This window comes from Ascidiella aspersa, chromosome 2, assembly GCF_963924565.1.
Source record: "Ascidiella aspersa chromosome 2, kaAscAspe10.2, whole genome shotgun sequence".
Classification (NCBI taxonomy): domain Eukaryota; kingdom Metazoa; phylum Chordata; class Ascidiacea; order Phlebobranchia; family Ascidiidae; genus Ascidiella; species Ascidiella aspersa.
This window is the reverse complement of record NC_139448.1, coordinates 39665358-39692163: the sequence shown is the minus strand read 5'-3', so window position 1 is coordinate 39692163 and position 26806 is coordinate 39665358. Positions and strand designations below refer to the sequence as shown.

General features: G+C 36.5%; 1 protein-coding gene across 1 annotated transcript; it reads left to right on the top strand.

Moving 5' to 3' along the window:
• Positions 1 to 302: 302 nt before the first annotated feature.
• Positions 303 to 26806, top strand: LOC146166358 (uncharacterized). Its single transcript, XM_083381019.1, has 14 exons — positions 303 to 432; positions 1650 to 1727; positions 2622 to 2853; positions 7578 to 9002; positions 9432 to 9497; positions 10081 to 10160; positions 10376 to 10473; positions 10801 to 10915; positions 11535 to 11586; positions 14290 to 14346; positions 14900 to 15141; positions 20652 to 20807; positions 23122 to 23283; positions 26771 to 26806. The coding sequence occupies exons 2-14, from the start codon at positions 1671 to 1673 to the stop codon at positions 26804 to 26806; spliced, it is 2778 nt and encodes a 925-aa protein (XP_083237145.1). The 5' UTR covers positions 303 to 432; positions 1650 to 1670.

The following is a 26806-nucleotide window of genomic DNA, read 5'->3' as shown; positions in this document are numbered from 1 at the left end:
TAAATATAACCCTCTATACCTGGTGCCACCATACTTTTTAACAAAGAACTGGATAACTGTAATACCTGACGCTCGGGCCAGTTACAGCTGTCAAACTTATTAACTTACTATATGTTCTGTTTGTTGAGTATATATGTTGCCGCTGGTCGATAAAATCAACCGGACAGGCTTCATCTGGTCGTACTTGGTTGACCTTTACTGTAAACTAACAACTTTGCGCACCAAGGCATCCAGGCTTACCTAAGTGTGACTGTGAAAACAATAAAGTATAATGCTGAAACAATCAGATTTATGAAGCTCATATTGCATGAAGATTTAAATGTATTTTTTTGCAGGTTTTTCTTATTGTTAGTAGTAAGTAAACCAGTACTTGTTTTAAACTTGTGATTTGTGAGATTTCCTGAAGAAGAAGTGAATAAAGTATTCAGTGAGGTGAGTGGCTGTGTGCAATAACTAAGTTTTGTGTGTTCGTTTACCACTTAAAGTAGCTTATACTTTTAACTCTCACTACTGTACACCAGGGGTTGTAAAGTGGGGGATGTGTCCCCTGCGGGCACATGAAGGGTTTGCAAGGGGGCACAAAGGACTTTTCAAGAAAAACGTTTGCTAACAGAATATCTCCGAAACATACTTCTCAGTTGTGTCTAACAAACTTTATTTTATTCCAAAAAGCACATTATTTTATTCCTGTTTTATTTCGTGCACTATTTTGTTGTTTAAATACTTTTTTGCCATGCAGACTGTCGCACAAGCTGTGCTGCACAAAATCTTATTGGCAATTAATGTGCACCTAGCAATCTACAACTCACCTTCTAAACAACTAGAATGTGCTTTAGATGCCAACATAATTACGCTTCAAGCTAACTTTACTGAAGAAAAACATGGGGGTTAAAATATTTCAACCTAACTTTTACCTAAAGATAAACATAGGTATTAAAATAATTTCACATAATTTGCCGGATTTTCATTTAAGCCCCTCTTTGTTGGTAGCTATGTTTTTATTTATATGAAAGAAAACTGCCTGTTTATGCTGATCAGTGTGGCTATTAAAGAGGCAAGAGTTTCGATAAATTGTGTTGAGGGGTCGCAGCCCCAAAATGTCCCCTGCTGTACATGAATAGTATATTTATGGTTATGTCCAACCTTTGTGAAGTTAGACTGAACAATGGTACATATATCAATAAGATTAACTCGTATTTCCAAGTATTTTGGCTTGTATAAGCACTGCCTTGCAAAGCATTAAAACTTCAATAGAATCCTGTATAATTTTGTATGCATTTGCTTTGTTGTTTGGCTTTAAGTGCTGAACTAATACCCAACATTCATCATAGCACCAACTTATGTTAGAAAGCTGTTTTAACAACTTATAGCTGGTCGTTTGTACAACTGAAAAGGCGTGTAACTTTAAATTTACACATAAATAGATGTTTGATACAAGGTCTGTACCAAAAAATCTACTTCTATATGATTTTGTGTATTTAAAACCTGTTAACTTCACTACATTTTACACCAAATGTAGTATTCTACGGTTTTGCTGGTTGGCCTTTTATTCAATGAAGATGACTGGTGTAGACTTGTTTTGGTTTATTTAGGCTTGTGAGTAGTAATTTGTTTGCTGTAGGTTGTTTCATTAAGTTGCTTTTGCTTAGGGTTTGCATGAAAGAAAGAGAATGGCCGATAATCAAGAAGAAGGCAACGGATCTCCAGAAGATCAGAACATTGACTTGGTGAGTCTCACAATTGCATAATTTGTGAACACACATTCATCTATAAAGTAACAATATCTAAAGTACAATAACGCGATCTTGTATGGCTTATAAAATGTGAGAAATTACTTGGGACGCGAGATTTTACCGAACTGATTTTTTTTTCAAAAATGGGTCGCCTTTAAAAGGTGTTGGGAACCCCTGATCTATATCATAGAAGCATTTTGTTCATATTAATATCAACATGCTCAGTGAAAAAGAATGCTTAGTTGTAAAACTGTAATATTGTGCAAAATATATTTGATATCTGTGACTTTCGTTTAGCCAAACAAAATGTGTGCACTGTGCAACCGTTTAGTTAGCGCTAGTGTTAGTGATATAATAATAATGTTAATGATGTGGTAGTGATTTAACGGTTGTCCTTTCTTAAGGTGATATAAGATGCGCGTTGAATCATTTGACGTGCGCTGAAAATTGTGGTGGCATAGGTTGCTGATCCCTGTAACAGAGTGTGTTGAGATATTTGTCATGTTTGTTTGACTAATGTGTCAGTAATTTTGAAGCACCCGGGTTGTATTGTTCAACTAAAACCTAGCTACTGGCCTCAGATGTTGCATTATCTTTATTGCGGTTTTATCAGCTGATTTTGTACAATTATTGCAAATTAACTTTGTCGAATTTCTGGGTAGTTTGAGCCCTATTATAAACCTACACATCTACATTTGGCAGCTCTTGGTTAATGCAATCACTTGTAACTAAAAAGGTAGTAAGATAAAGGAAATTCCAAACAAAAGTTGATTTTTTACAGCTGCGACAGACACTTTATTGAGTCAAGTGCAACAGATCTTAACTCTATTTGTTGCAACAATTGATGTTCAGCTGAATAGTAATATAATTTGTTTGTGTCATTAACAGAACCAACTTCAAGTGCAAAACCTTTTCCTTGGTGCTCAAGTTCAACAACAAATCACTCATGAGACGAAAGAGCATCACACTCATGAAACAAAAGAGTTTCACACTCATGAGACGAAAGAGTTTCATACCCATAAGACCGAAGAGCATCATCATGTGCAGAACGTGCAAGCTGAAAACTTTCATCTTGGTGATGTTCACATTCATCTTCCACAAGGCAACATCACTGAAGCAGGTTGGTGGATAAAATTTGAATTTCTGTTTGCTTTAAACTTTAATATTTCTTGTTTCGTTTTCTGGAACATGTCTAACTAGTGACTTATTTTGTTATATCTGTAATTTGTGTGATTCAAGCAATGTGCGCAATTTTCCTCACAACATTTTGGATCTATCTGCATTTTGGGAAATGCCCCTTTATCGTCAAATTTGTTATGTTTTAACGAAACAGCTGTTTTTTTGATATCACTGTAAAATTTTGCTTAAATTAACCCAAACTACAGAATTATTTTATTTGCTGGGTCATTTACTGAATTACCAAGTAAAACTAGACGGGGTTACGATTGTTGAATATTTTTAGGTGTTAGTTTTGCATGGTGGCGTTGTTACGTGTTCATCAACACTTAAACACCTAAATTAATTAATTGCCATAAGCCAAATCTTAGAGTTCATTAAGTGATTTTGCGATGTGATAAATAAGGTTTTAGATTACGCGTTTCAGCTTTCGTTTGCCAAATATGTTCTTCAGTTACATAATATCATATTTGATGATGCAAAGTTTTCCGTATTGTTGTGTGTAAAATTCCTGAGTTTTCCTGCTTCAGTTCGCCTCATTTCAAACTTGACATGTAACCTTTAATCTCGTAATCTATAACTGTCAGTCTGGCGGGCGGTTTTCTCACGTTCTGCAAAACAAGCCACTTGTTTTGCTGGCCTCTTACTCCCGCTGCAAATTGGCCTTAGAATGGCCGCTGTAATGCCTAGCCATGTTTTCAGAGTGCCGGCCAGTCTTATTGGCCAAATATAACGTAACATTCGTGTTCTTTTTCTTACGTATTGGCTATATACATGTCGTTTCTTAGCGGCTTTGGGCTTTTCTCTAGAGAAGTCTTTTGCGAAGTTTTAGCCGACAGTCGCTGCAATAGGCGGTGGCTGTCTGTCTCACATTAACTTGAAAATAACGTTCACTAATGCTATTTGATAACGTTTTAATTCGTTGTAACAATATACTTTTGATTGGAATTTTAGTTGTGGTTAGCATAGGTAGCATATCTGACCAGAAACCTTTGCAAACAACAAGAACTCGCGCGGTTGCGACCGGCCGGGCAACTGTATGGGGTCAGGGGCCAGGCCCCAGTGCACAGGTCGCGGTGGGGGCGCAACAGGCGTATCCAGGGGTGGGAGTTCGGACCCCCCTTTTCATAAGGGTCATTCCATCCTTAATTTAAAGTTTTCAGAAATTTGTCCACCCATGTTTTTTTAGATTTTCTTTAAATTTTAGTTAATTGAAGATTTTAATAAAAAAATAAGAATGCAAAAATATATTGTATGTCAGTACAATAGTTGTACACGAAGTTGTGACAGTGTAGCGTATCAATTGATTTAAAGTGTCACCATTTTTTATTGTTGTATTTTAATTTGTTCCACAATTTGCATGAATTTGAAACTTGATAACCAACTACTAATTGCAAATAACCAAGAATCACTTTAAAAATTCCAAATACTATGATGTCTCAAGATTATTTTTCCAGCATAAAAATTGAAAAAAAATTGCAGAGAGCTTCGGAAAGTCTTCGGAAGTCAGAAAACTTTAAATGTAAATTACATGTAGAAGAATTCATCACATATAGTTTTAATCATTATTTTTGAATTAAGCAACCCCATAAATGGTGGAATAGAATTTTACTTCAGGCTTCTACTGCAAAATTAAGCCACAACAGAGCAAAAAGCGCTCAAGCGGAACCAAAAAATACCCATTTCCACCTAGTGGTAAAATATTTTAAACTGTCATATCTTTGAAACCGCTTATCACAGAACGCTCAAATTTTTGCATTCTTATTTTTTAAAAGAGATCTTCAATTGTACTAAGTTTAAAGAAAATCTAAGAACATGGGTTCCGGGCCTTTAAATTAAGGATGGAATGACCCATAAGTCATTATCGTTTTTTGTTCGTTTTTGTCAGGGTTCAACTCACAGTCCGAGGCTGCGTGTTTTTCGATGTAATTTGGTCACGTGTCTTAATAGCAATAAACCAAGTAGTCTCTGTAATTCATCGGGCCCGCTGCCTCTTCGACAAACTATACACGAGTCCATTTCAAATGCTTTTTGACTATTTTAACTACGTAAGTGCGAGAATAGTATAACAGCGTTTGGTTTGTTCACGTTTTGCAGCGCTAAGATTAAGTTCAATTTATAGACAAATTAATGCATTGTCTAATTTTTTTCACAAGTCTAATTTTCCATTTTAAGCTTTTTTGGAAGTTCTTGGTATATAAAAAAAAATGGGTTCCTAAATATTTGCAGACTTAAGCAATTTAGCTTGATACGTGGAGAATTGTTTCACTTTAAGTGCCCCTAAAGGCCTCTAACACTCTTCCAAATTCAATTTTGACCCCAAAAAATGGTAGGAAACAAACTTTTGCTTCCATTTTTACTTAATTTATTGCGTTTAAATGTACATTTGGGTTTTTCGGGTGTCCAAAAACCCCTCTAGTAATCAAATTTCAAAATGCTGTAACTTCCTAACGGATTGGAATTTTTGCATTTTTTTTTTTTGCCAACATATTTTTTTGATCCATATTTTGCACAACGTAAATATCATGGTGATTGTATTCTGCGCCCTATAAAGCCTTGCTTGTTTTTTGTTTTCGGGTGAAACTTTATTTCGACGCATATAAGTCATAAACCTTCTAAGCACACAATCGGTTAAAAATTAAGTGTTTTTATTTGACACATTTTAATGTAAAAATGAGCTTTTTATCTTAAGTTTTCCACGTAAAACGATTAAACTGCTATGGTGTTTGTGTTATTTTTACTTGAATAATTTCTTATAATAATCGGACGAGTTTAACTTTGTAAAAAACAAAAGTGAAGTGTGCTACATCTGCAAGATTCTTTCATGGAGAAAAATATTGAATTGGTTTAGATCTCACAATGAGCATTGAGCTGGGACTTTCTTTTACTTACTGATATTCCATTTTTACTTAATATTACATTTGATGAAAAAAAGACTTAAGGTGGTATTTGTTGTTAATAAGTAACTGGATGCCACCTTTTGTTCGTAGTTTCTCGCTAATCTTATCCAGGCTATATTCAACGCACCGATGCCTCTAAAGTCTCACCTCATTGCATTTAAATGTACATTTGGGTTTTTCGGGTGTCCAAAAACCCCCTCTAGTGATCAAATTTTAAAATGTTGTAACTTCCTAACGGATTGGAATTTTTGCAGTTTTTTTTTTTTGCCAACATATTTTTTTGATCCATATTTAGCACAACGTAAATATCATGAAAATCTGTGACGGGTGGTTACAAAATTTCAATTTTTGTGATGATTTGATATGAAAATGCTGCCAAATCAAAGATGATTTGATATGAAAGGCTGCCAAGTGCTTTGCGGAAAAACAGAAAACTTATTCAAAAATATTAGACATATATTTTAACATTTATTTTTAATTTTTTTCATGTGTGTAAATCTAGGTGTTAATTTAAACTTCTCATCTTACTACACATGTGGAGCCACAGTTCTCTGGAATTGTGTACAACTTAGGCATAATCAATCTCTTGTGATATTTAATTCAGGCATTACTTATTAGAACACAAACTGGGGTCGCCTATTAATGCTGTTTTCATTTCATGTAAATTGACGTTGGTGAATAAAAGTTTGGAGACCACTGGGCTATAGGAATGTTTTGAGCAGCTTGGCTAGCTATTCAGGGTTGCCAGAAAGTCTTTCAATATTTAAATGTTTTTAATAGTTGCAGAATTATTAAATGAAAGGATGTTTTTCCAAAAGCATTAGAATAATCTTTGAATTTATTTGCGCATTAAAGAATCTTTGAACACTATTTTTACTTGAATGTCTACGTAGCCCAGGGGCGGGTAACTTCTCCAGTCGGCGGGACGATGTGGGAAAATGATCCACCTTTTATCATGTAAGACCGGAAACTGTCTGCGGGCCGCTCAAAATCGTGGATCGGGTCCGTATGTTGCCCGGCCACTGATGTAGATATTAAATCTAGTGTGTTACTTTTGTGTTTAACTACGGGAAGGGAAAGGGGTGATAAAATATACTTTTTTTAAGAAAATTTATGAAATTGAACCAAAATTAATAAAGGTTATTTGATAATGTGCAAGGAAATTGTGAAATCTGTGCACTTGGCATTTTACATTAGCCACCCATCCCATATTCACCGTACAACACCCGGTTTTAAGTTAAAGTTATTGCGTTATATAGAGTTGATCGCTCAAAAAGAAAATAAGTGCTAAAGCATCTGCTCGGTACCTAAGAATCAACCTTAACCCAGCAAAGTAATATATAGAGTCATTCACAAAATAATTTAAGGCCTTGCATACATGCACCTCTCCTTGGGTTATAAAAGCCTATAATTAAAGTATTGTAAATAAAGATATTGCTGGGCTAATTATACTTATTGTGTGTTGCCTCTCACAGTTGATTAATTTTTTTTGCAGCTATAATATACCTTTCTTCGAGGGTATTACTTTACCAAATACTAATGATAATACTTTGTTCTTATTGCATCCAATAAGATAAGTTTATGTTTAAGGCAACTAAAGCTAAAGGTGGTATTAATTTGCTCAACCGATGACGTTGATGTCTGCTGAGGGCCAAAACTCGAACATTAACCCAAATTAACAGGTTTAATTTGTCCCAAAGGCAAACAGAATTTATTGAATCTGTCGTTTTACTTGTTCAACCTATTTTCCTAATAAACTATGTTTTAGATTCGACCTCTGGCGATATTTCGCTGGAAACTGTAAAGGAAGATCTCAAGAGACCACAGCAAGAAGTTGTTTCGCTCGGGCTAAACTACAAGCAGGAAAACTTTCCCTGTGTCCATCCAGTTCTAAGGACAGAGGAAAACTTTTATCGAGGTGGAGCCGGTAAAACCGAAAATTATAGGCCTTCCACACAACAAAGGTATGTCGATTTTGGTTCAAAAAAGATCAGTTATGAGCGATGGCATGGTAGTGTAGTACCTCGTCGCTACACAGCCTTAGTTGGGGCTCCTGGTTCTGGTAAATCAACCATTGCCAGACGACTGTCAAACACCTCTTGCATAACGTGGATTCTCCTGTTGTGCATGGACATGCTCTATGGGTCAGAAAAAGTCACTTTAAGGCAGGTTGTGGTTGATCATGCGTACCCATTGTTAAGCGAAAGAAAACGAAACGCCATATTTGCAGCAATGATGAAGTCCCCAGAAAAATTTGGTATCATACTTGATGGTTACGATCAAGCAACTTGGTCACTTGATAATGTAAAGCCTAAAAATGCGTCATACGATACTCCCATGTTAGTTGAAGAGATAGTCGCAAATTTATGCACCGGAAAACTCTTTCCAGGCATTTCTATAGTTTTGACTTCCAGACCACATTCTATAGTCACCCTCCATGAATTACTTCGCCCAAAGGAAATCGTTTTGGTACATGAGTTTACACCAGTCGACATGAAAAAACTATTCTTTGCTTTCGCTAAAAATGAAGCCCAGAGAATATGGGAAAGCTTTACCAAACTCTCACCTGTGTTACTTGAGCTTTGTCTTACCCCGATCATGCTTCAATTGATCCTTTTGGCTGCTTTGGGCACAGATAATCTCACCGAACTTTGTAACATCACTCAGATTTTCATAGTTTTACTCGAAAACTTGAGGCGCTCAGAACATGCCAAGGGTCATGACATCAACCTAATCAAAGTTAAACTTACAAAAATTGCTTACAACGCTACAAAGAATTCAACTGTCATTATGACCTTTCCACAAATGGCTGAGCAAGGTTTAAGTGATGTCATAGTCCAGGATATTATAATCGCAGTACCTGGGTATTCTCACTTTAACCAGAAACTTTTCGACGGGGACAAAAAGTTTTATTTTTCGCATCAGTTACTTCAAGAATTCTTCACAGCCCTCCATATTAGCCAGAACATGAGTTTAGATGAGTTTAGTAAGATTGTCGATGAACTGGTCGCTCGTCCTCACTGGGCGATGGTGAGAAGATTCGGATGTGGTCTTCTACTTAGAGATAACTTCACAGTTCCAGAATCCGATGAATCCTCCAGTGATGCAGAATCCGATGAATCCTCCAGTGATGCAGAATCCGATGAATCCTCCAGTGATGCAGAATCCGATAAAAGAAAAAAGAAAAAAAGAAGTATGTACACCATTTCTAACCGTGATTTCTTAGATAATATTTTGGTTTGGTGACATGAGCAAGTACACCGTGTAGTACAAACTACTTCGCTAGCATGAAATGTATTGTATCGATATGTAAGGCGCTTTTTTTACCTAAAAAAATAAGTAATTTTGACCTAATAGATTAAAATTCTGACGTAAAAAAAACCTTTACTTTTATGTCATGGTGCAATGTGTCACCAAATCGAGTGTTATAATTAATAACAATAAATATCCCTTCCTAAATAAATCCTGTGTATTAGAATCGAAAACGACTTTATTCTTGAATAAATATTTCTTGAATTTCTAGTTGTTAAACTCCTAATTTTTGCAATATACCTCAGTTAACAATTTGTGCTTACCATGTAACCTGGTGTTCAATATTAATCATGTTACCGAATGTTTCCAGGTTTGCCTGCGAAGTTCTTCAACAGATTTCTTGCGATATTCCGGCGAAAACCAAAGCAATTAAAGGGTTAGTCTTAACTATTTTATCTCTATTTGCTTCGGTTCGTTAGGTTGGGAATTTAAACGAAATTTGTTTCATTATTTTCCTGAAATTACTTTGTGGTTATGAATCTATTTTTACAAAACTACTACGCTACACAATCTTGCTGACTATAGCTTGTACAAATAGATATCATAAATATATTTCTTGCTCAACTCTGTAAAGCTTAAACGTGAAAAAAAAATATTGAAATACATATTACATCCCGGGTTTTAATGGCAAACCGAAATAGTCGCTTAATTATTAATTTTAGAAAACTGTATGCGGTGAGATTCGAACTCACGACCTCGGCCTAACGGGACCGCCACTCTACCAACCGGGCTAAGTTTCCCTTTTTATAAATAATGCCCTTAGTTACGCCCATGCTACAAAATATTCAAAAGTTAGGTTAAATTTGAAAATCAATTCTTGGTGCTTAAAGCTTCTGTTTGGTGCAACCCTTTGGTGGTGTTGCGCCCTAAGCATAATTTGATAGATCCTGGGAAGCTGTGCGAAAAATATCCATGTAAGGTTGTCATATGTGAAAAGTTTGATGTTATGTTTCACCCAGGAACGTCAGAAACATCAACTAGTTCATCGACGCACTTGGCAACTCCGCAACCACTTGATGGCGCACCATCCACACCACAAGTATTGCGATTGATGTTTACAAATAAACTAAATATATTAAAACAAATAATTTTCAGTAGCATTTTGTGCTGTTTTGCTTAAGTAGTGCAATTTTTGGTTTTAAGTTTTATATAAATTAATTTAGCTAACTAATTAGTGAAAATGAGAGAGATTGCTTTGGATGTTTGGAATAGTTTTAATATTTTTGTGATTTATTGAAATGCAATTCTTTTCAGGCATCTGTGTGTGAGGAGAAGATACAGGGAAGCTACTTGCTGCTCGATCAACATCCAAGCGTTGCCCCAAGAGAAGCGCAATCAACTTCAAGCTACGGGTTTGCTATCACCACCAACCTGTTTATTGCCACAAGTTTTGTGGAACGCTAAACATATTTAGGATTTGGTCGTGCCAGAATATTTCACCTCGACTAAGACATGGCCCATTTATCCATAGAAATCATAGTTGTTTAGGTCATATTTAATTGGATTAATCGCTTACATCAGGAGTCGGTAACCTAAGCCCAATGAAAACAACGTTGCGACAAATGTATTGATTGCGGCCAGTAAGCCCTTGTGTAGATTTATAGCAACACTTTATTATGGTTCTTTGTTAAAACTAATTACTAATAAACTACTTAACATGAAAGTTTATTTGTTTGTAGCCAGTTGAGACCCGGGAGCTTCCACCCACAGCAAGCCCAGTCACAGTTGGCACAAGATTCCTCTGCTGTACAAGCACCTTCTGTACAACCGTCACATCAACAAACTGACCAACAGGTTGCTATTTTTTCTATAATTTGGTGTGAATGATATCAGTAGCAGTTTAGTTTGATCACATGTGAATACCATCGAATAAATATAGCCTACTGGTTGGCATCTGGGAACTTCAACGTTTTGTAGCTAGACGCCATCGGGGTCGCATCACACCTAGTGTTCTAAACAAAATAATTTAAAATGACTTTAATCCCAGTCAAGTCATTAGCAAGCAACTAAAGTCCCATTCAAGTCTTTCTTAACAAATAACAAGTATAAGTCGTTAGTTACTTAAGCCCAAGTCAAATTTAAGTCACAACATTGTAATTTTAAAACAAATGTTAAACTTGAGTTCTGAGCAACATTTCGCATAACAAATATCGAAAACCAAACTCATCGTAAGTTAAGATTTTTACAATGGACGAAAATAAACCAGTATTCAAATTAAAGCACTAAATATTAGTTGTGTGAGACAACATTATTCACACTCCAGCGCTGTAATCGTCACTGTGACTGTGACGTCACCAGTAACACCCCTCCCAATCCCAGGTAAACTTCACACTTTGCGCCCATGCTTCTGCTTGATACGCATTTATAATTATAAGAGTTGTTCTGTTTGTTCACCAGCTATGTTTGTGTGCAGGTTGCCAAGCAACAAGCAGCTACGGACAATCCGCAGAAACCAACAGATGGAGGTAAGCGACCATTTGATGAACTTACACCTGGCAATGATTCAGATTATCCTTCATTTAGAAATCAATAAATGCTCAGCATCAGGGGCGGATCTTGGGGGGGGGCGGTGTCGCGGTTCCCTAGGTAGTATGGCTTATTTTCGCCAAAATAAGACATATTTTCAAGCTTTGTAGTGGTATTCGAGCTTATGGCGCCATATAATGAATATTTCAAAAAAATGGTAAAATTCGTTTTGCGCACTCGCGCAAAGCGGCGTTTTTCAGATTTGCAGAGACGGCTTAAGTGTCCGTACGCCAGTATAGCAGAATGCTGGCGACTTGGCGACTATGTCGGCCAAAGAATCAGCCAGAAAACCGAAGAAAGTGGTGCAAAAAAATTAAGCAAAAAAAAAAATTTTATTTATTTTTCAAAATATTTTTTTTTAAGTTCTTTTCCAAAATCCAATTTACAAAATATCTTGTGGTTGTTTCCACACATATTCAATCACATCTATTTTTGAACAGCGGAAATATGTAATAACATTACATACTACAATTGGCAGAAATTAATTTTGTTTGTGTCATTTTGAAAAAAGTTATGGTAGTGTAAGGCCTATAGAGTGTTTATTATTTTAAAATGTACACACTTTTGATCATACAATTGTTACGTGTTGGCAGTTTTACTTTGAATTGGCAAGTACTTCTACATTGAGTTGATTTCCTGTATATTGAGTTGAATTCCCCATTCCTGTTAAATGTACTGGTATAACATTCGCATCGGCATATTAAGGATGTACCAGGCTATGCTTTCCACCTAAGGCCTAAAGTATATTTTTGGTGGTTTAATTACGCAAATGCTAAAAATTTTCTTTAGCCTGGTTTTGCTACGTTTCTGTGTCTTTTTTTTCAGCAAATCTATCCTAAAGGTAATATGGCACTGTGACTGTGACCATTTCTATTAAATTTTATTATAAATATCATTATTTCGAGCAATATAAATTGAAAATTTATCCAAAGAATATTTTTTCGTTTTGAGCAGCACGTTTTCACACAGGTTTGCCTGAAAACAGACATATACGTCCACCCCCAGGCCCCAGGTTGTACCTTCACATGTCCCTTGTGTACTTGTTAATGACTTAATGTCACAAAATTTTTTGCGCCTTCGGTGCTACGTTTATTAATAGACTTGTTTATCGTCAAAACATGGCAAGGTTCAAACATTCCTTAGGCGAACACATCATTTAAGGGGCGCGACCAAAAACCGAAGAATTTTCGCCAAAAATGCTTGTCACCAGAAGGCTGGCAAGATTCTGCCAGCCTGCCGTACGCTGACCTCGACTATAGAATAACTAACTTATATCCAAGTACAATTAAAAGCTTTTTTGTTGTTAATGCAAATCTGTATCAGAACCAGCCTGCCAATATACTTCATCCGGCCCGCCGCCTCTTTGACAAATTAGACACGAGTCCATTAAGTGTGTAAATGCAAAAAATGTTCGCGCTTCGCGCTAATGATCTTTATACGTCCAGTGTGTTTACGTTTTGATGCTATTTTTGAACTAGATCAGCGCTTCTTTACTGTTGCGCCGTGGAAAGCTGCCAAGTGCGTCGCGGAAAAACGAAAAACGTATTCAAACATAATCGACAAATATTTTTAACCATTTTTTTAAATGTAACAAAAACAAGAAATTTAAAAGAAATACCGGTATACCAAAAAAATCGCGCTCGCTAGCTTCGCTCGCCAGGTGTGCCCCAAATGGTTAACAAACACTGAAATAGATTAACTATAAAATTTATCGCGTTTTCTCAAAGTAGTTTTATTACACTTTTTTAATAGCAGTAGGGGGATGGCGACGTGTGGACTCGAGTTTTAAACCAAGTATACGCTTTTTTAGCGAATTTGCGCCAAAACTTTACTGCCTCTTTAAAAGTAATTATAAACACGTTTTTAAAGTGCAAAAAAATCCGAGGCCCACCTGATTCACAATTGTTAAAAAGTTGTAATAACACCAAATCTCATTTAACATATGTTGTGCGGCCCGCAGAGACCTTTCTGAGTTTGCTTTTGGCCCGCGACTACTACACAAAGGTTGCCGACCCTTGTGTAACCTATCTAATGTTAGGATTAACTCTGCATAGAGTTTTGCTCATTTCAGCAACCTTACTGGCAAAAACCAACTACAGTAACTTAAAAATTGAGAAAAGTGTCATGAAAGAACCACAGCTGACCGCAGCAGACAACGCTATGGTTTTATTGCGACGTGGCCTCGGCGCTTTTTCGGAAGCATGTGCGGTTGCTCTCGCCTTTTCGGGAAAAAGCAAGATGTGTAGACAATAGACATGGTAGCGTCTTTCAGCGATATTCTTCATACCGGGTCAAACTAGGAAACCGGCCCACTGTAGAGGCTAACCTTATTACTTTTTCGTGCTTTCAAAAGGTCTGTTTTTCGCGTTATTCTGCAGGAGTTAGTTTATTCGGCCAGCCGATGTTATTTTTACCTGAATTATGGCGTCACGCAATGGTATACTTTTGTGACGTCCTATCTGAAAAAATTGTGACGTCATATCTGAAAAAAATTCATGGCCCTCCCCAAACTGAAATCCTAGATCCGCGCCTGCTCAGCATCTAATTAAGCTTGATGGGCGACTTAAAAGTGCGAAAAGTGAAAGTTTGTCAACAGAAAAACTTACATGTTTGTAAAATATGTTTTCCTGATATATTTCCAGGCCAGGCTAAGATGTTCTACAAACGCCTTTCAAAGCAATTCAAACGATATCCCCGTGGTAAGTTTACAACATTTATTTTACTTTGTGCTATATTTTCACTGGACATATATATTCAAACAAGTAAAACACACGTGAGCATATTAGGCGCTACAAGCTTTAGCCGTGAACGCGATTAAAGAAACACATTAAGTAGATGGCGGTAAAAATATAAAATCATCAATCTATGGATAACCTAGCATTAAATAAATATCTTCGTGTAAAAATGACTTCGTTAGAAACAAGTTCTTCTCCGGGTTGATCTACTCACGTAAACTTTTACTTTTAGTTACGATTTGAAAGTTAGTTGTCCAACAACATAAAACAAGCCGCTTACATGGCAGAAATATTACAATATCTTACACAAGTACTATCTCTTTTATGTATTGTGATTTTTTGCCGGTCCGTGAACATATTTTTATTTAATCAGTTCGTCTAAAAAATTTGGAAACTTCTGCTTTAAACAACCATTGTTAGAACAATTCACACTTGTGACGTCACAGTGCCAATTGCTGGTTCAACCTACAATGTTATTTTTGTTGCTTTTTTAATATTTGTTGAAAACTGTGTTTAGATATTGGAATGGTTGTTGATTTGCAAGAATGCAATGAAGCAGTGTTCCAGTCTTTCGCAAAGCACTTCCCTGTGGAGGCTTATTTTGGCGGCCAAACCATCGGAACAAGTTCATGCCACGCTTTGGGGCGGATGCTCCAGCATGTCGACAAACCAATCGAGCGGTTGGATCTGTACAACTGCAAGCTGACAAGTCAAGGTTGGGAACACATTTGCGAAGCAATCGGGAAAATGACTCACAAGGTAAAGTGCTTTCATGTAATTATCAGCATGTTGTCTCGTTTAATTTATTTATATAATAATTTGTATTTGTTACATTATTGATATAAAGATTTCAATGCCATACCCTGGCTAACAGTTACTTGTAGCGTGGTTTCCATATAAGGAAGCATGTTAAAACAGAATCGCCCCCCCCCCCCCTGTTTTTAAAGGTACAGAATAAATATGAAATTAATTACCGGGACAACTTATTAGTTTACTTCAGGGGCCACAAACATGTTAAACGATTGGTTTACGAATGTTAGTTTGTAGCGTTTTTTCCAAACCATTAAAACTGTATTGCAAAGACTAAACAGGAATTGCGCTTTAAGCAAAAACGCATTGATCTATTAAATTATATTTTTATGGAGTTCAAAATCCTTATGACGCTTTGGCCTAAGACAGTGGTTCTCAAACTGGGGTCCGCGGTCCTTTTGGGGGCCGCAAGACAATTTCCTGGGACCGCGAAGCAACAAAAAATCAACACGACGCTCCTGAAGAAGAATTTTTTTTGTTTAATAAACTTTTCAGGCAGCTTACTTTTCCAAACCAAGTTGATTATTAGTTGTCCATTGACGTCATTGCACGCTTCAAGTTAAATTGTGGATTGTGACGTCATAGTGTTACGTTGTGCTGATAAGAGTTACGTTTTTACAGCTTGCTGCGCTGACACTGTGGGCTATATACGGTCACGGTTTTAAAACTGTGATCTCTTGGGTTGGCGTTTACTTCGCGATTTGTTGTTAAAATTATAACATTTCATCTACTTGCATACAGTTATCTATTAAATATATTTTCACCAATATTTTGATATATATATATACATATTAGGCTAGAATAGGTATATGGACATTGGACACATTAGGTAATGGGTGTTTTTAATAATATTTGCACAAAATAATTATCGTTATATTTAGACAGTTATCGTTTCCACACAACTTAACCATTTGAATTAGGTTTATTGAAAATAGTACTGCATATTGTAGAGCAGGGATCGGCAACCTTTTATAGTCGCGGCCAAAACCAAACTCAGAAAGATCTTTGCGGGCCGCACAAAATGTTAACTAAGAATTGTGTGATTGAAATGTTAGAACAACTGTGAATCAGGCGGGCCTCGGATATTTTTTGCGCTTAAAAACGTGTTTAATTACATTTAAGTGGCAGTAAAGTGTTGGCGCAAAGCGAGAAAAAAGCGTTTGTTTGGTTTAAAATTCGAGTCCACATCATCCATACTACTAATGTTAGTAGTATCGTCATCCATACTACTAATGAAAAGTCTAATAAAGCTACTTTGAGAAACGCGATAACCTTAATAGTTAATCTAGTTCAGCGTTTTTTAAGCTTTTAAGTTAGGGCAGACATGATGAGCAAAGCAAGCGCGATTTTTTTTTTGGTAAACAGACATTTCTTTTAAATTTGTTGCAAGTTTTTGTTACATTGCCGAAAATAAAAAAATGATAAAAAATATATGTCCATTATTTTAAATACGTTTTCCGTTTGTCCGCGACGCACTTGACAGCCTTCCACGGCGCAAAGAAGCGCTGATCTAGTTCAAAAGACAGCATCAAAACATAAACAAACCGGGCGTAGAAAATAAAGCACATTGAAATTTTTCGCACTTGCATATTTAAAATGGTCAAAAAGTATGTGAAATGGACTGGTGTCTAGTTTGTCAAAGAGGCGGCGGGCTGGATGAATTACATCGGCGGGCCGTAGGTTGCCGACCCCTGTTATAGAGTATTCTTAGAGATGTGGTCACAACATATCGCCACAAATTTATGATGACAATCAACAAAATCCGATAATTGGTGCCTGGGAGTTCACGGTTAACATGGATTAAACTTCGCTGGGTTTCCGCCATTTTGTACTTGACGCGCGTAATCTGCTTCATGTAGATCAGAAGTTCCCAACGTGGGCGGTACCGCCCCCTTGTGGGCGTTGGCGAGTTACAAGGGGGGTGTTTTTTTTTCTCGTTTGGGGGGCGCCGAACACGCATAAGGTGGCGTTACATAAAAGTACTTTCCACAAAACTTTACAAAAAGTTCCCATATAAATAGTAACAAACAGCACTGTAATACTGTATGTAACATTTGAGCTTAAATGGCAACTTTCGTTCTAACAACTTGTAGAAGTCCCCCCCCCCCCCTCTCATTCTTAACTTCTGACGTAACAATGTAAGGGTATTGTTCTTATGTAAGGTTGTTGTTGCGCTTAACCGTTTTATACGCGGGAAAATGTTTGTATATTTAAAACAGGGGTCGGCAATGTAATTCATTCGACCACCGCCTCTTTGACAAACTTGACACAGTCCATTTTAAATACTTTTTGACTATTTTAAATATGCAAGTGCGAAAAATTTCAATGTGCTTTATTTTCTACGCCCGGTTTGTTTACGTTTTGATGCTGTCATATATCAGCGCTTCTTTACCGTTGCGCCGTGGAAGGCTGTCAAGTGCGTCGCGGACAAACGGAAAACGTATTCAAAAATGTTATACGTATATTTTTTAACATTTTTTTATTTTTTATTACCAACTTAAAAAACACAGTCTTGGAAATTATCGATGTAAACTGAAAAGTAAACGTTTGTTGTAGAAAATTCCGTTCTTCAAGAATGCGAAGAACATCTAATGTTATGTCAAATTTTTCCCTCATATCAGCCAAGGTTACCTGGTCAGACTGTAGACACAGCGATAACGAATGAATCGGGGTTAGCACATCGGCAAGTAAATGCTATAAAGACATAACATCAGATCTCTTCATCGGCCGTAAATAGCTACCGCTCTATGTTTTACATCACCCGTCAAATTTACCGAAAAATAATTTCCTTTACCCTTTCCTTTGCTGTAAGATCTCCAAGTTGAGCGCGGATTGCGCTGTACCCTCGTATAACATTCTTGATTGACAGCAGAGTATGACCGACCCATCTTGTGCCACAAACTTTCGTTGGCATTAAGGCACATTGGTTGAGGCCCTCAAAAGCCCGTCTAAGGTTTAGACGCTGTTACGGGCTGTTATGGTAAGGATAGTATAGCCCCATTAACAGGACAAGAACACTTTCGTATAGCTTGTTCTGTATTATAGCGTCTTTGAGGAAAAGCTGCAAACGATGTGCAAAGCAGTGGACAATCACAAACAAAAGCCAACTAACCTTGACGTAATCTCTTCCTTGCTTATACCCACTTCTAAAAGGGATTTTAAAATACTATCATAAATGGCTGCAGCATTTGGACTCTCTGGGCTTCCGAAGGCGACAAACTTAGTTTGCACCAAGCCCCTAACGCAATAACGGACATGGACGGATGTCTGCTCCGTTATGCTGCTGTCCTAGTTCACACAACCAACAGTTATGGCAGATCGGTCTTCTGTGCTTAGCAATAGCGTGAGCGTTTCTCCATAAATTGCCCATTCGTTTGCTGTATTGCTCATTAAGCTGATTGAATGCTATTAGAGCAACGAGCTAATGCATGGACTTTACTTTGCTCGTGATAAGCAATCGACTCACTTAAAAGATTTGCACTCATCAATAAATATTTTGGAAGTCGATCAATGTTTTATTTTGTCAAAATGCTCTATGGCCTGACTGTTTTCCATTTTTCTAAAAATCCTCGCGCTCTCTTTTTTTCGTATTCTGGTGTTTTTGTGCTTGAGACGTTTGACCGCAGGTTGCTTAGCGCCAAAAACAAAACACCGCATTTTGCCTAACAACACTATAGTTACTGACTGAACAGCAAATCATGACAAAATAATTGTAAATTTGCAACTAAACCATTTACAAAGTTAACCATATGCACCAGAGGTTCTGTGCTGCTACGCCCATAGTGGATCGTTTCTATTTTCCAAGGGCGTCCGCAATGGTTTCGTTTCGTATCTAAACTTCACTGGACCGTTGCGCTCCCTGAAAACATCTTAAAAAACACTGCTTAAAAATATTATTCTAAGACATTTGCAATTGAACTTATTGTTACCAAAAACTGCAGTAATTGCGTATAATTTTCGAATACAAACAATTTAATAAATACTAAAAAGTTAATTTTTTTATCGCTGGGTACATCACAAGTCCAATAAACTTTTCAAAGGCGTCAACGACTGGGTTAAACATTTTTTTTAATTAACAAGGTTTAAGTTAAAAAATTAACCTCACAACTATTTACCACTGCAGCAATGGCGATGTTTTTAAAACGGGACAAAGAGTCATTATTACGAGCTTCGAACGTGACTTCGATTAACCTTATTATTTGTGTAGTGTTGAATGTATTTGCACCTTAGTGTTAAAGGAAATAACTGGCGCTAAGTAATATTTTGCTTAGTAGTGGTGCTTAACACAAGTTGTTCTACACCAACTAATTACATTTTTCGCCGAAGCCACTCGCCAGTCGGGCGAGTTGGTGTCAATCAGCACGGGTGGGGGATGGCCTGGTTGCCCTGTGATGCAACAATGGGCCAAAACAAAAAATCTTAACCACCCGTAATAAAATACAGTGCAATGAATGTTCGGTTATTACGCGGCCCAACAACTACATGATATGACCGAAATATTAAAAAATAACTCGTGGCCACTAAAAATTGCAAAAAGTTCCACATCGGGCCACAGTTTGCCGACCACTGTCTTAAAGGTACAAGCCTAATCCTGGACCTGTGTGACGTTATAATAAACATTGACAATAATATTGTGTGACAATACTAGCGCTGAAATAAAAACCAGAGGCAGCGATGTCACATTTCTTTTGTGTGCTTATGCAAACCATAAATCGTAACAAAAATACGCCGCTATACATAAATTTAAGATTGCCGCGACCCAAAGTGAACGCCTTTGTATTTGCAACTGATTAAAGTTAATCGCGCGAAGCTAAAAAAGGGTTTCAAGATGGCAAGAGGTTTATTAGAGACTTGACACATTAGGACTATATTTAAAAACATGTGTACTGTTAGGTCAGTTTCACAAACCAACTTGTATTGAGTTGACAAAATTTGTATCAACGTACGGCCGCCCACACTTGTGTTTTCTTTAACATGCACACCTCTGCAGTAAATCAAACATTGCTATGTTTTGCTACTTTACCTTAAATTTTCGGCCAAAATTACTTGAAATTTGTTTTGTTGTAAACTTAAGAGAATGTTTTTTTTTCGAAATAAAAGTAAAAATATTTGTTTGGCTTGCTTGCGAACATATACACCCTCACCCATTAGTGATTAAACATTACTTTAAACTACTTTTAAGCCGGGGAAATAGCTTAAGTTTATAACTACTGCATTATTAAAAACATTTGGTAATTGATTCAAATATCTAATACATATGCGGGTAATAATTTAAACCGTACCTTCCCTGACGTCACCTTAAAACAAACAATAAAACTTTTTGCGGTGTTTGTGCCACTTGTATATTTTCGTCCAAAATTACTTGAGATTTTGTTTCGCTTTTTGTTCAAAATAATTTATTTCAACGAAACATTGAATAGAAATACTTAAACTCACGATGTTATGTTTCTATGAATTAGTTGAAGGTGCTTTGCCTCAGCAACAACCAAATCCAAAACGCCGGAGTGAAAAGTTTGTCGGAGATTGTTCACAAGTTGGAGGAGTTGTGGTTGAGGGATTGTGGCATCACAGACATCAGTCCACTCACCGGCGCCATCAAGAACAAAGATTGCAAAGTAGGTTGTTCTTAAAGTTGATTCTCGAAGTTCGCAGAGGTACATATTGGTAATTTTTATCAAAGATAATATATAGTCGTGTTTTGCTACTGCACCTTTGATACGTGGGTAGTGATTTTAAACTGTACCTACACCTATGTCACATTAAATCAAACATTGAAACGTTTTGCTACTTTACCTTTCCAACGGAATTTCTTAAAATTTTGTTTTGTTTTATTTTTTGTCACAATTTTGATTTTAGCTACTGCACCTTCAGCATGCAGATAATAATTTAAACTGTACCTTAGCCAAACAAACGTGACGAAAAATGTGTGGCATGTTATTATGTTTGCTACTTTACCTCCACAGCTTTAGTGCCCTTAATTGTAAATGTGTTTTGTGTCGACCGATTCACCCACAAAGTGTCAGCTGTGGTAAACCATCTCACTAAATAAATAGACCGTCCTAAATAAATAATAATAATTAACCAATGGGTCAAATTCACCAATAATATGAATATGTATCCACTGCCGTGTAGCCCAAGGGTAACAACTTTAATATCTTAATGCTGCGAAGTTTATAAATACTGTATTAACTAATTAAAATATTTCTGTAACTAACCCAGGGTTTTCGGCCACGGAGCGGTAATTGAGGGGCCACGGGCATAGGCGTAGCCAGGGGGTGACAGGGGCCAAGAAAAAAGACCTAAAACCCTTCCCCCGAAAAAGATAAATATTGTACTCCTAATAATTAATTTGTTGGTAACATTTATGAACAGTTCCACAACAATCACAGGCACGCCACACCTTCAATTGTCATACACTGTTACGTCACAGACAGTATAGTTGTTATGTTTGCTGTACTTTTAGTAATGTAGCTTTAATATTTTTAGTCATTTTGTTTCTGCTATCTGAATGGTTTTAAGTATTGCGCTAAAACTCAGTCAGTTGCTGCTCGAAACGGTTTGAGCTTTCATATTTATTTGTCTTCGATACGGCAGTTGATACACTGGACTGGAAAAAGCGAACAAGTTGTAACGAGCCTCGCTGGCGGGAAACGAATAATGGAATTTTAATCGTAGTGTCATTACGGATTCGTAGTAAATAGTTATTTGTTTATGTTTTATATACAGTCGATTTATCGCTGTGAGGTATCAGCTTCAGCCTCAACTTTTACCTACTCAGCGTGTCTTGTTTTTTTCTGCATCGATAGGCGGTGCACCAAACCAAATACTCTCACTAGTTCAAAATATTTGACCACACAAAACATTTTAGGCTGGCTACGGGAACAACTCTCTAGCTAGGTATTGCAAAACCAAAATGTCACCACTTTTATCACTTGCCAGTTGTTATGACTGTAAAACTTTCTTGTAACGTTTTGTAACTCATTTTTCAGACACGTTTTTTGACCCGTCAGTATAGGGATGTTTAAAGTAGAATATCGGTTAATTTTTATTTGTTTATCGCGTAAAGTTACGCCTTATCCTACGAACGTGGGTGACAAGTTTAGATAAAGGCCTGTCGCTGTGGCGAAACATTAACTGTGCTGCTTTATATGTAGCCATGTAGTGCGGCGTCAGCGTTTTTTCGGGCGGACAATTACTTGATGAGTTCATAAATCAAAGTGGACTTAAACCTGCTGTTTTCAGTTCAGCAAATGTCAAACTGAAATGAATTATAAATGCATTTAACAAAAAAGTATTTTTCTTTAATTTAAGTTTGTTCTTTTGAAAAATTTGTTTCTTTTTTTTTATAAATTACACACTAAGATTTCAATTAGGCCTTCGTTGACCTCAAGAAAAATAGGAACTACGCAGTTGCTGAAGTTTTATGTCTCAATATAAAAAGTATTTGCTTAAATGCTTAGGGTGTGAACACAGTAAGAAAATGTTGCTGTTGTCAAATTGTGATTTTTCGAGGCCATTTAAGTTTGCAACAAACACAAAAATTATAATTTGCCAAAGCCACCAAACTGATAAAACAAATATCATACCACAGTGTTTATTTTTACGTGGCCACACAAAACCTATTTTTGTCGGTAACATATTATAACCACTCGGTATGTCACTTCACATTCATGATATTTAAACTATCTACTTGGTTGTTTGAATATTTATTTTCCTTTGAATCATATTCCACTTCTCTTTCCCCGATGTACTAGCATTCACCGCCATATCTAAAAAATTGAAAAAATTATCAGTAAGTTGCCGTTTCTGTAAGTGATGAAATCCGACATTAAGGTGCTTTAAACATTGTCACCAGGAGCTATTTGGTGCCTTGACGCCATTTGTGGCTCACTTTCAAAATCTAACTCGCTCATCAATTTGTTGTTTCAGATCAAGGAGCTGTATCTGAGTGGGAACCGCGTCGGCGACGAAGGAGCTCTTGAGCTTTCTCGCGTCCTCCCAAACATCGAGCAGTTGTGGGTCGATCATTGTGGCTTCACTGAGGAAGGCAAGGAGGTGATCAGATCGAAACTGAGAGAACTTGGACTTGACGTGAGTAACAACAACAAATACAACAACAAATTAATGTTTCAACAGAAGTCAAGGAAATAAACTTTTTTGTTTTCGGCGTTTATAAAAGAAATCTTACTAGGAAGTAAAGCTTATTATTTTAACACAGCGCCGCACTTTATTGACGGTTTTTTACCAAATTCGCCCAGAATGTCAGGATTAACACAAAAATATGCACAACTAAATAAAATCACGGTTTCGACTCAATTCGCTTCATTTTGTGACGTTTGTTTACCTCGGACAAAATGTGCATTGTGTGCTTATGACGTAACAGTAGGTCCATTGATGGGACGAAACAACTTGAACAAAATATTGCGAGCTCATGTTAATAACATCCGGGATATTATTTGCGTTATATTAGAAACAAATTTAAAAAAATTTTTTTGATAAGTTATTGAATATCCGAAGTAAACTAGTAATAATGCGAATAAACTATTACAATGGTGATTAGGAGGTTACAGCAAATACGCTAAAATATATATTTGGAAGTTAAGCAACAAAACATAGAAATATAACGCAAAAGTAATATATTTTCATAATCATGTACTTTTAATAACAACGGCCTATGTTAAAATGCTTCTTGACAAACAATTCGTCTGGTAGCACTTTTCATAAAGTCACTCAATGTGGGGTTGCCAGTAAAAAATTATAAAAAGCCTTCATTACAAAAAAAAATAGATTTTGCGGAATAAACCTAGAATACATATTTATTATATTATCTTGAATTATTCTTCGATTGTCACCTTTCTTATGTAAATTGTGAAAAGTAACATCACTCACTACATATTTACATCATTTAGCTCAGTATACATTACGTATTGAATATAATTATTCACTGTGCCTCTTCTTAGCTTTTGTTTAAACAGATTTTCTCAACCGTGGCCCTCGGCCCCCCTGGGGGGCCACGGAGCGGTCATTGAGGGGCCACAGGCATAACTCTCTAGCTAGACATTACAAAAACCAAAGTGTCACTATTTTTAAAATTTCACAGCTAACTTAATTTTGTGTTTTTTATTATTACTGTAAACCTTTCTTGTAACGTTTTGTAACCCATTTTCTGGCACGTGCCTGACTCGTCAGTATAGGGATGTTTAAAAGTAGAATATTAGATCATTTTTAATCGTTTTATCGTGGAAAGTTATGCCTAATTGGCCGTTCGCGTGTGGCAAGTTTGGTTAAAGGCCTGTCGCTGTGATTACTGTGCTGCTTCATACATAGCCATGCAGTGCGGCGTCAGCGTTTTTTCGGGCCGGCCATTTTTACTTACCGATACCCTTTTGCCTATAATCATAAAGTGTCCAACAAATGCTGTTAAGCGAGCAACTAACGAGGGTCAAGAGTCTTTCAAAGGGGGACACGAAGCATAAAATGGTGAGAACCACTGGTTTAAATGTTCATTCTCTAACCATGCGTCTTTAAATGATTTCATATACTATATTTTTATGTCTAATTTGGCAACCCTGCAACTAAATTAATGTTTAGTACAAGCTTTCTACGACCGTGAAATACAATTTGAAATTTGCTTATGCCTAAACGTTTGAGTGTCACTACATAGAAATTTCAAATCATGTGATGTGAAGTCGGTTAACTATAGCGCACAACACTTGGCTAAGCATGCAATACATCTTTTAAGTAACGAAAACCCGTGACGTTTGTCAATTGAGAATAACTCCCAAACGTAAAACTTTAGGTCGCAGCAGCAATTGCTTAGACTTGCTTGATAGCGTCATGTTTAAGCAAATACGTAATCCCGGTGCTAAACTGCGTCAAACGTGAGAAAAATCCTCATTGAAAAAACAAATGCTTACTGTTAACTACTGCAATAAACGCAATATTTCGCGAACTCTGCTAAGTATTGCGTGGGTAAACACATTGTAAGAAGTCATTAGGCTTTGGCCTTAATCACTATCGCGAACTAACGGCTTAAAAATAAAAAATCAATTCTTCGTAAATTTGCGAACTCTACCTAAATTTTACGCGTAAACAGGCATCAATAAGTTCCTAAACATAATAGTCTTAGTTGGAAACATTAAAATTTTACTTTATGAAGGAAATATACTTAGTTTTATTTATTTATTTCCCGGCAGGTAAATTAAACTTGGACTATCTTTTACTTACTGCGACAACAAACGCGATATTTTGCGAACTCTGTCTAAATTTGGCATTGTTAAACTTAAGTCTTTACTTGGAACTTTGCGCACGTTTGTTAACATAGTTTATACCAGTGGTTCTCAACCGGGGGCCACAAAAACTTCTAAATATACCTATATTAAATTAACTAACGCTGGGGCCTGGGATACATGCTTAAACACAATCTTGGTAACATTTTACCATGTTGTAAATCGCATTGTAACATTTTGTAAATCGCATTGAGTGTGACGTAACATTTCCATTGTGATGCAACACAAATATATTGTAAAATGACTGGGCGAACATGTTGCCACACACATCTCACAAACTTTTTCTTTTATTATGTGGATTTAGCTCAGTATACATTACGTATTGAATGTAATTATTCACCGTGCCTCTTCTTAGCTATTGTTTAAATTATTTGGCAAACCTTGCAACTACCTTCAAAAATATAACTGTAGTGTACTTAGCTACATTGATGTTGTAGTACAAGTTTCTAGGACTGTGAAATATAATTTTAACTTAAAAAATGTTTAAAATGTTGTCACTTTTTAACATGTCCTTCGATATTGTAATTATTTTAGATACAAAGCTATATTTGTCAATATAAAGTTTTCTTTATTTTGAAGGGAAACCCTAGAAATTTTAGATAAAATATAAAAAAACTAGATCTAGTTCTAAAAACCTGACGCTTGCATCCCTGAGCAAATGTATGACACTAAATTAAGGATGTTAGTGGCGATTGTCAATATTGTGTGCAACTTGGGGCTGTGATGTAAATAGATTGTTTTGTGCATTTTGCATTTGTAACGTTGAAACTTTACATATAAGCTCTAGTATACTCAATTGATATCGCTCGCAAGGTGCGCCACCACGTGTTTAAAGGTCTACAGGTGCACCATGACGTAAAAACTTAAGAAACACTGATCGGTGGTCTCTTCTAAGGGTACTTTGGAAATATGGTTAATATGCAAATCAGCATAAAACCGCAATTACGAACAGTGTGACATAATAGCCTCAATGTATGAGAAGTAACATTCTCAGCAAGGAAAATAAATTAATTAATAGATTTGCGCTAATTTAAGGTCAGTTACAAAACGGTTGTTATTATTAATATTGAAACTCTTGATAAACTGTGGGGGACAGGTGTTAAGGGTTGGGTCTCAACTCACCTACGGACCCAGTTTAACAACACTTCTTTAATTTACCCCCGATGTAAATAAAACAACATCAGATGGGCTAGATTACAATTGTTGTAAACAGATGTGACGGGTTGGAATTCTTCTTTCAGTTGAAAACACGTTTGTCAGCTTTTAAATTTTCATCTTGTGTTTTGCAGGAGAACAGAGTGCATTTTGGCATGAAGTTCGACTGA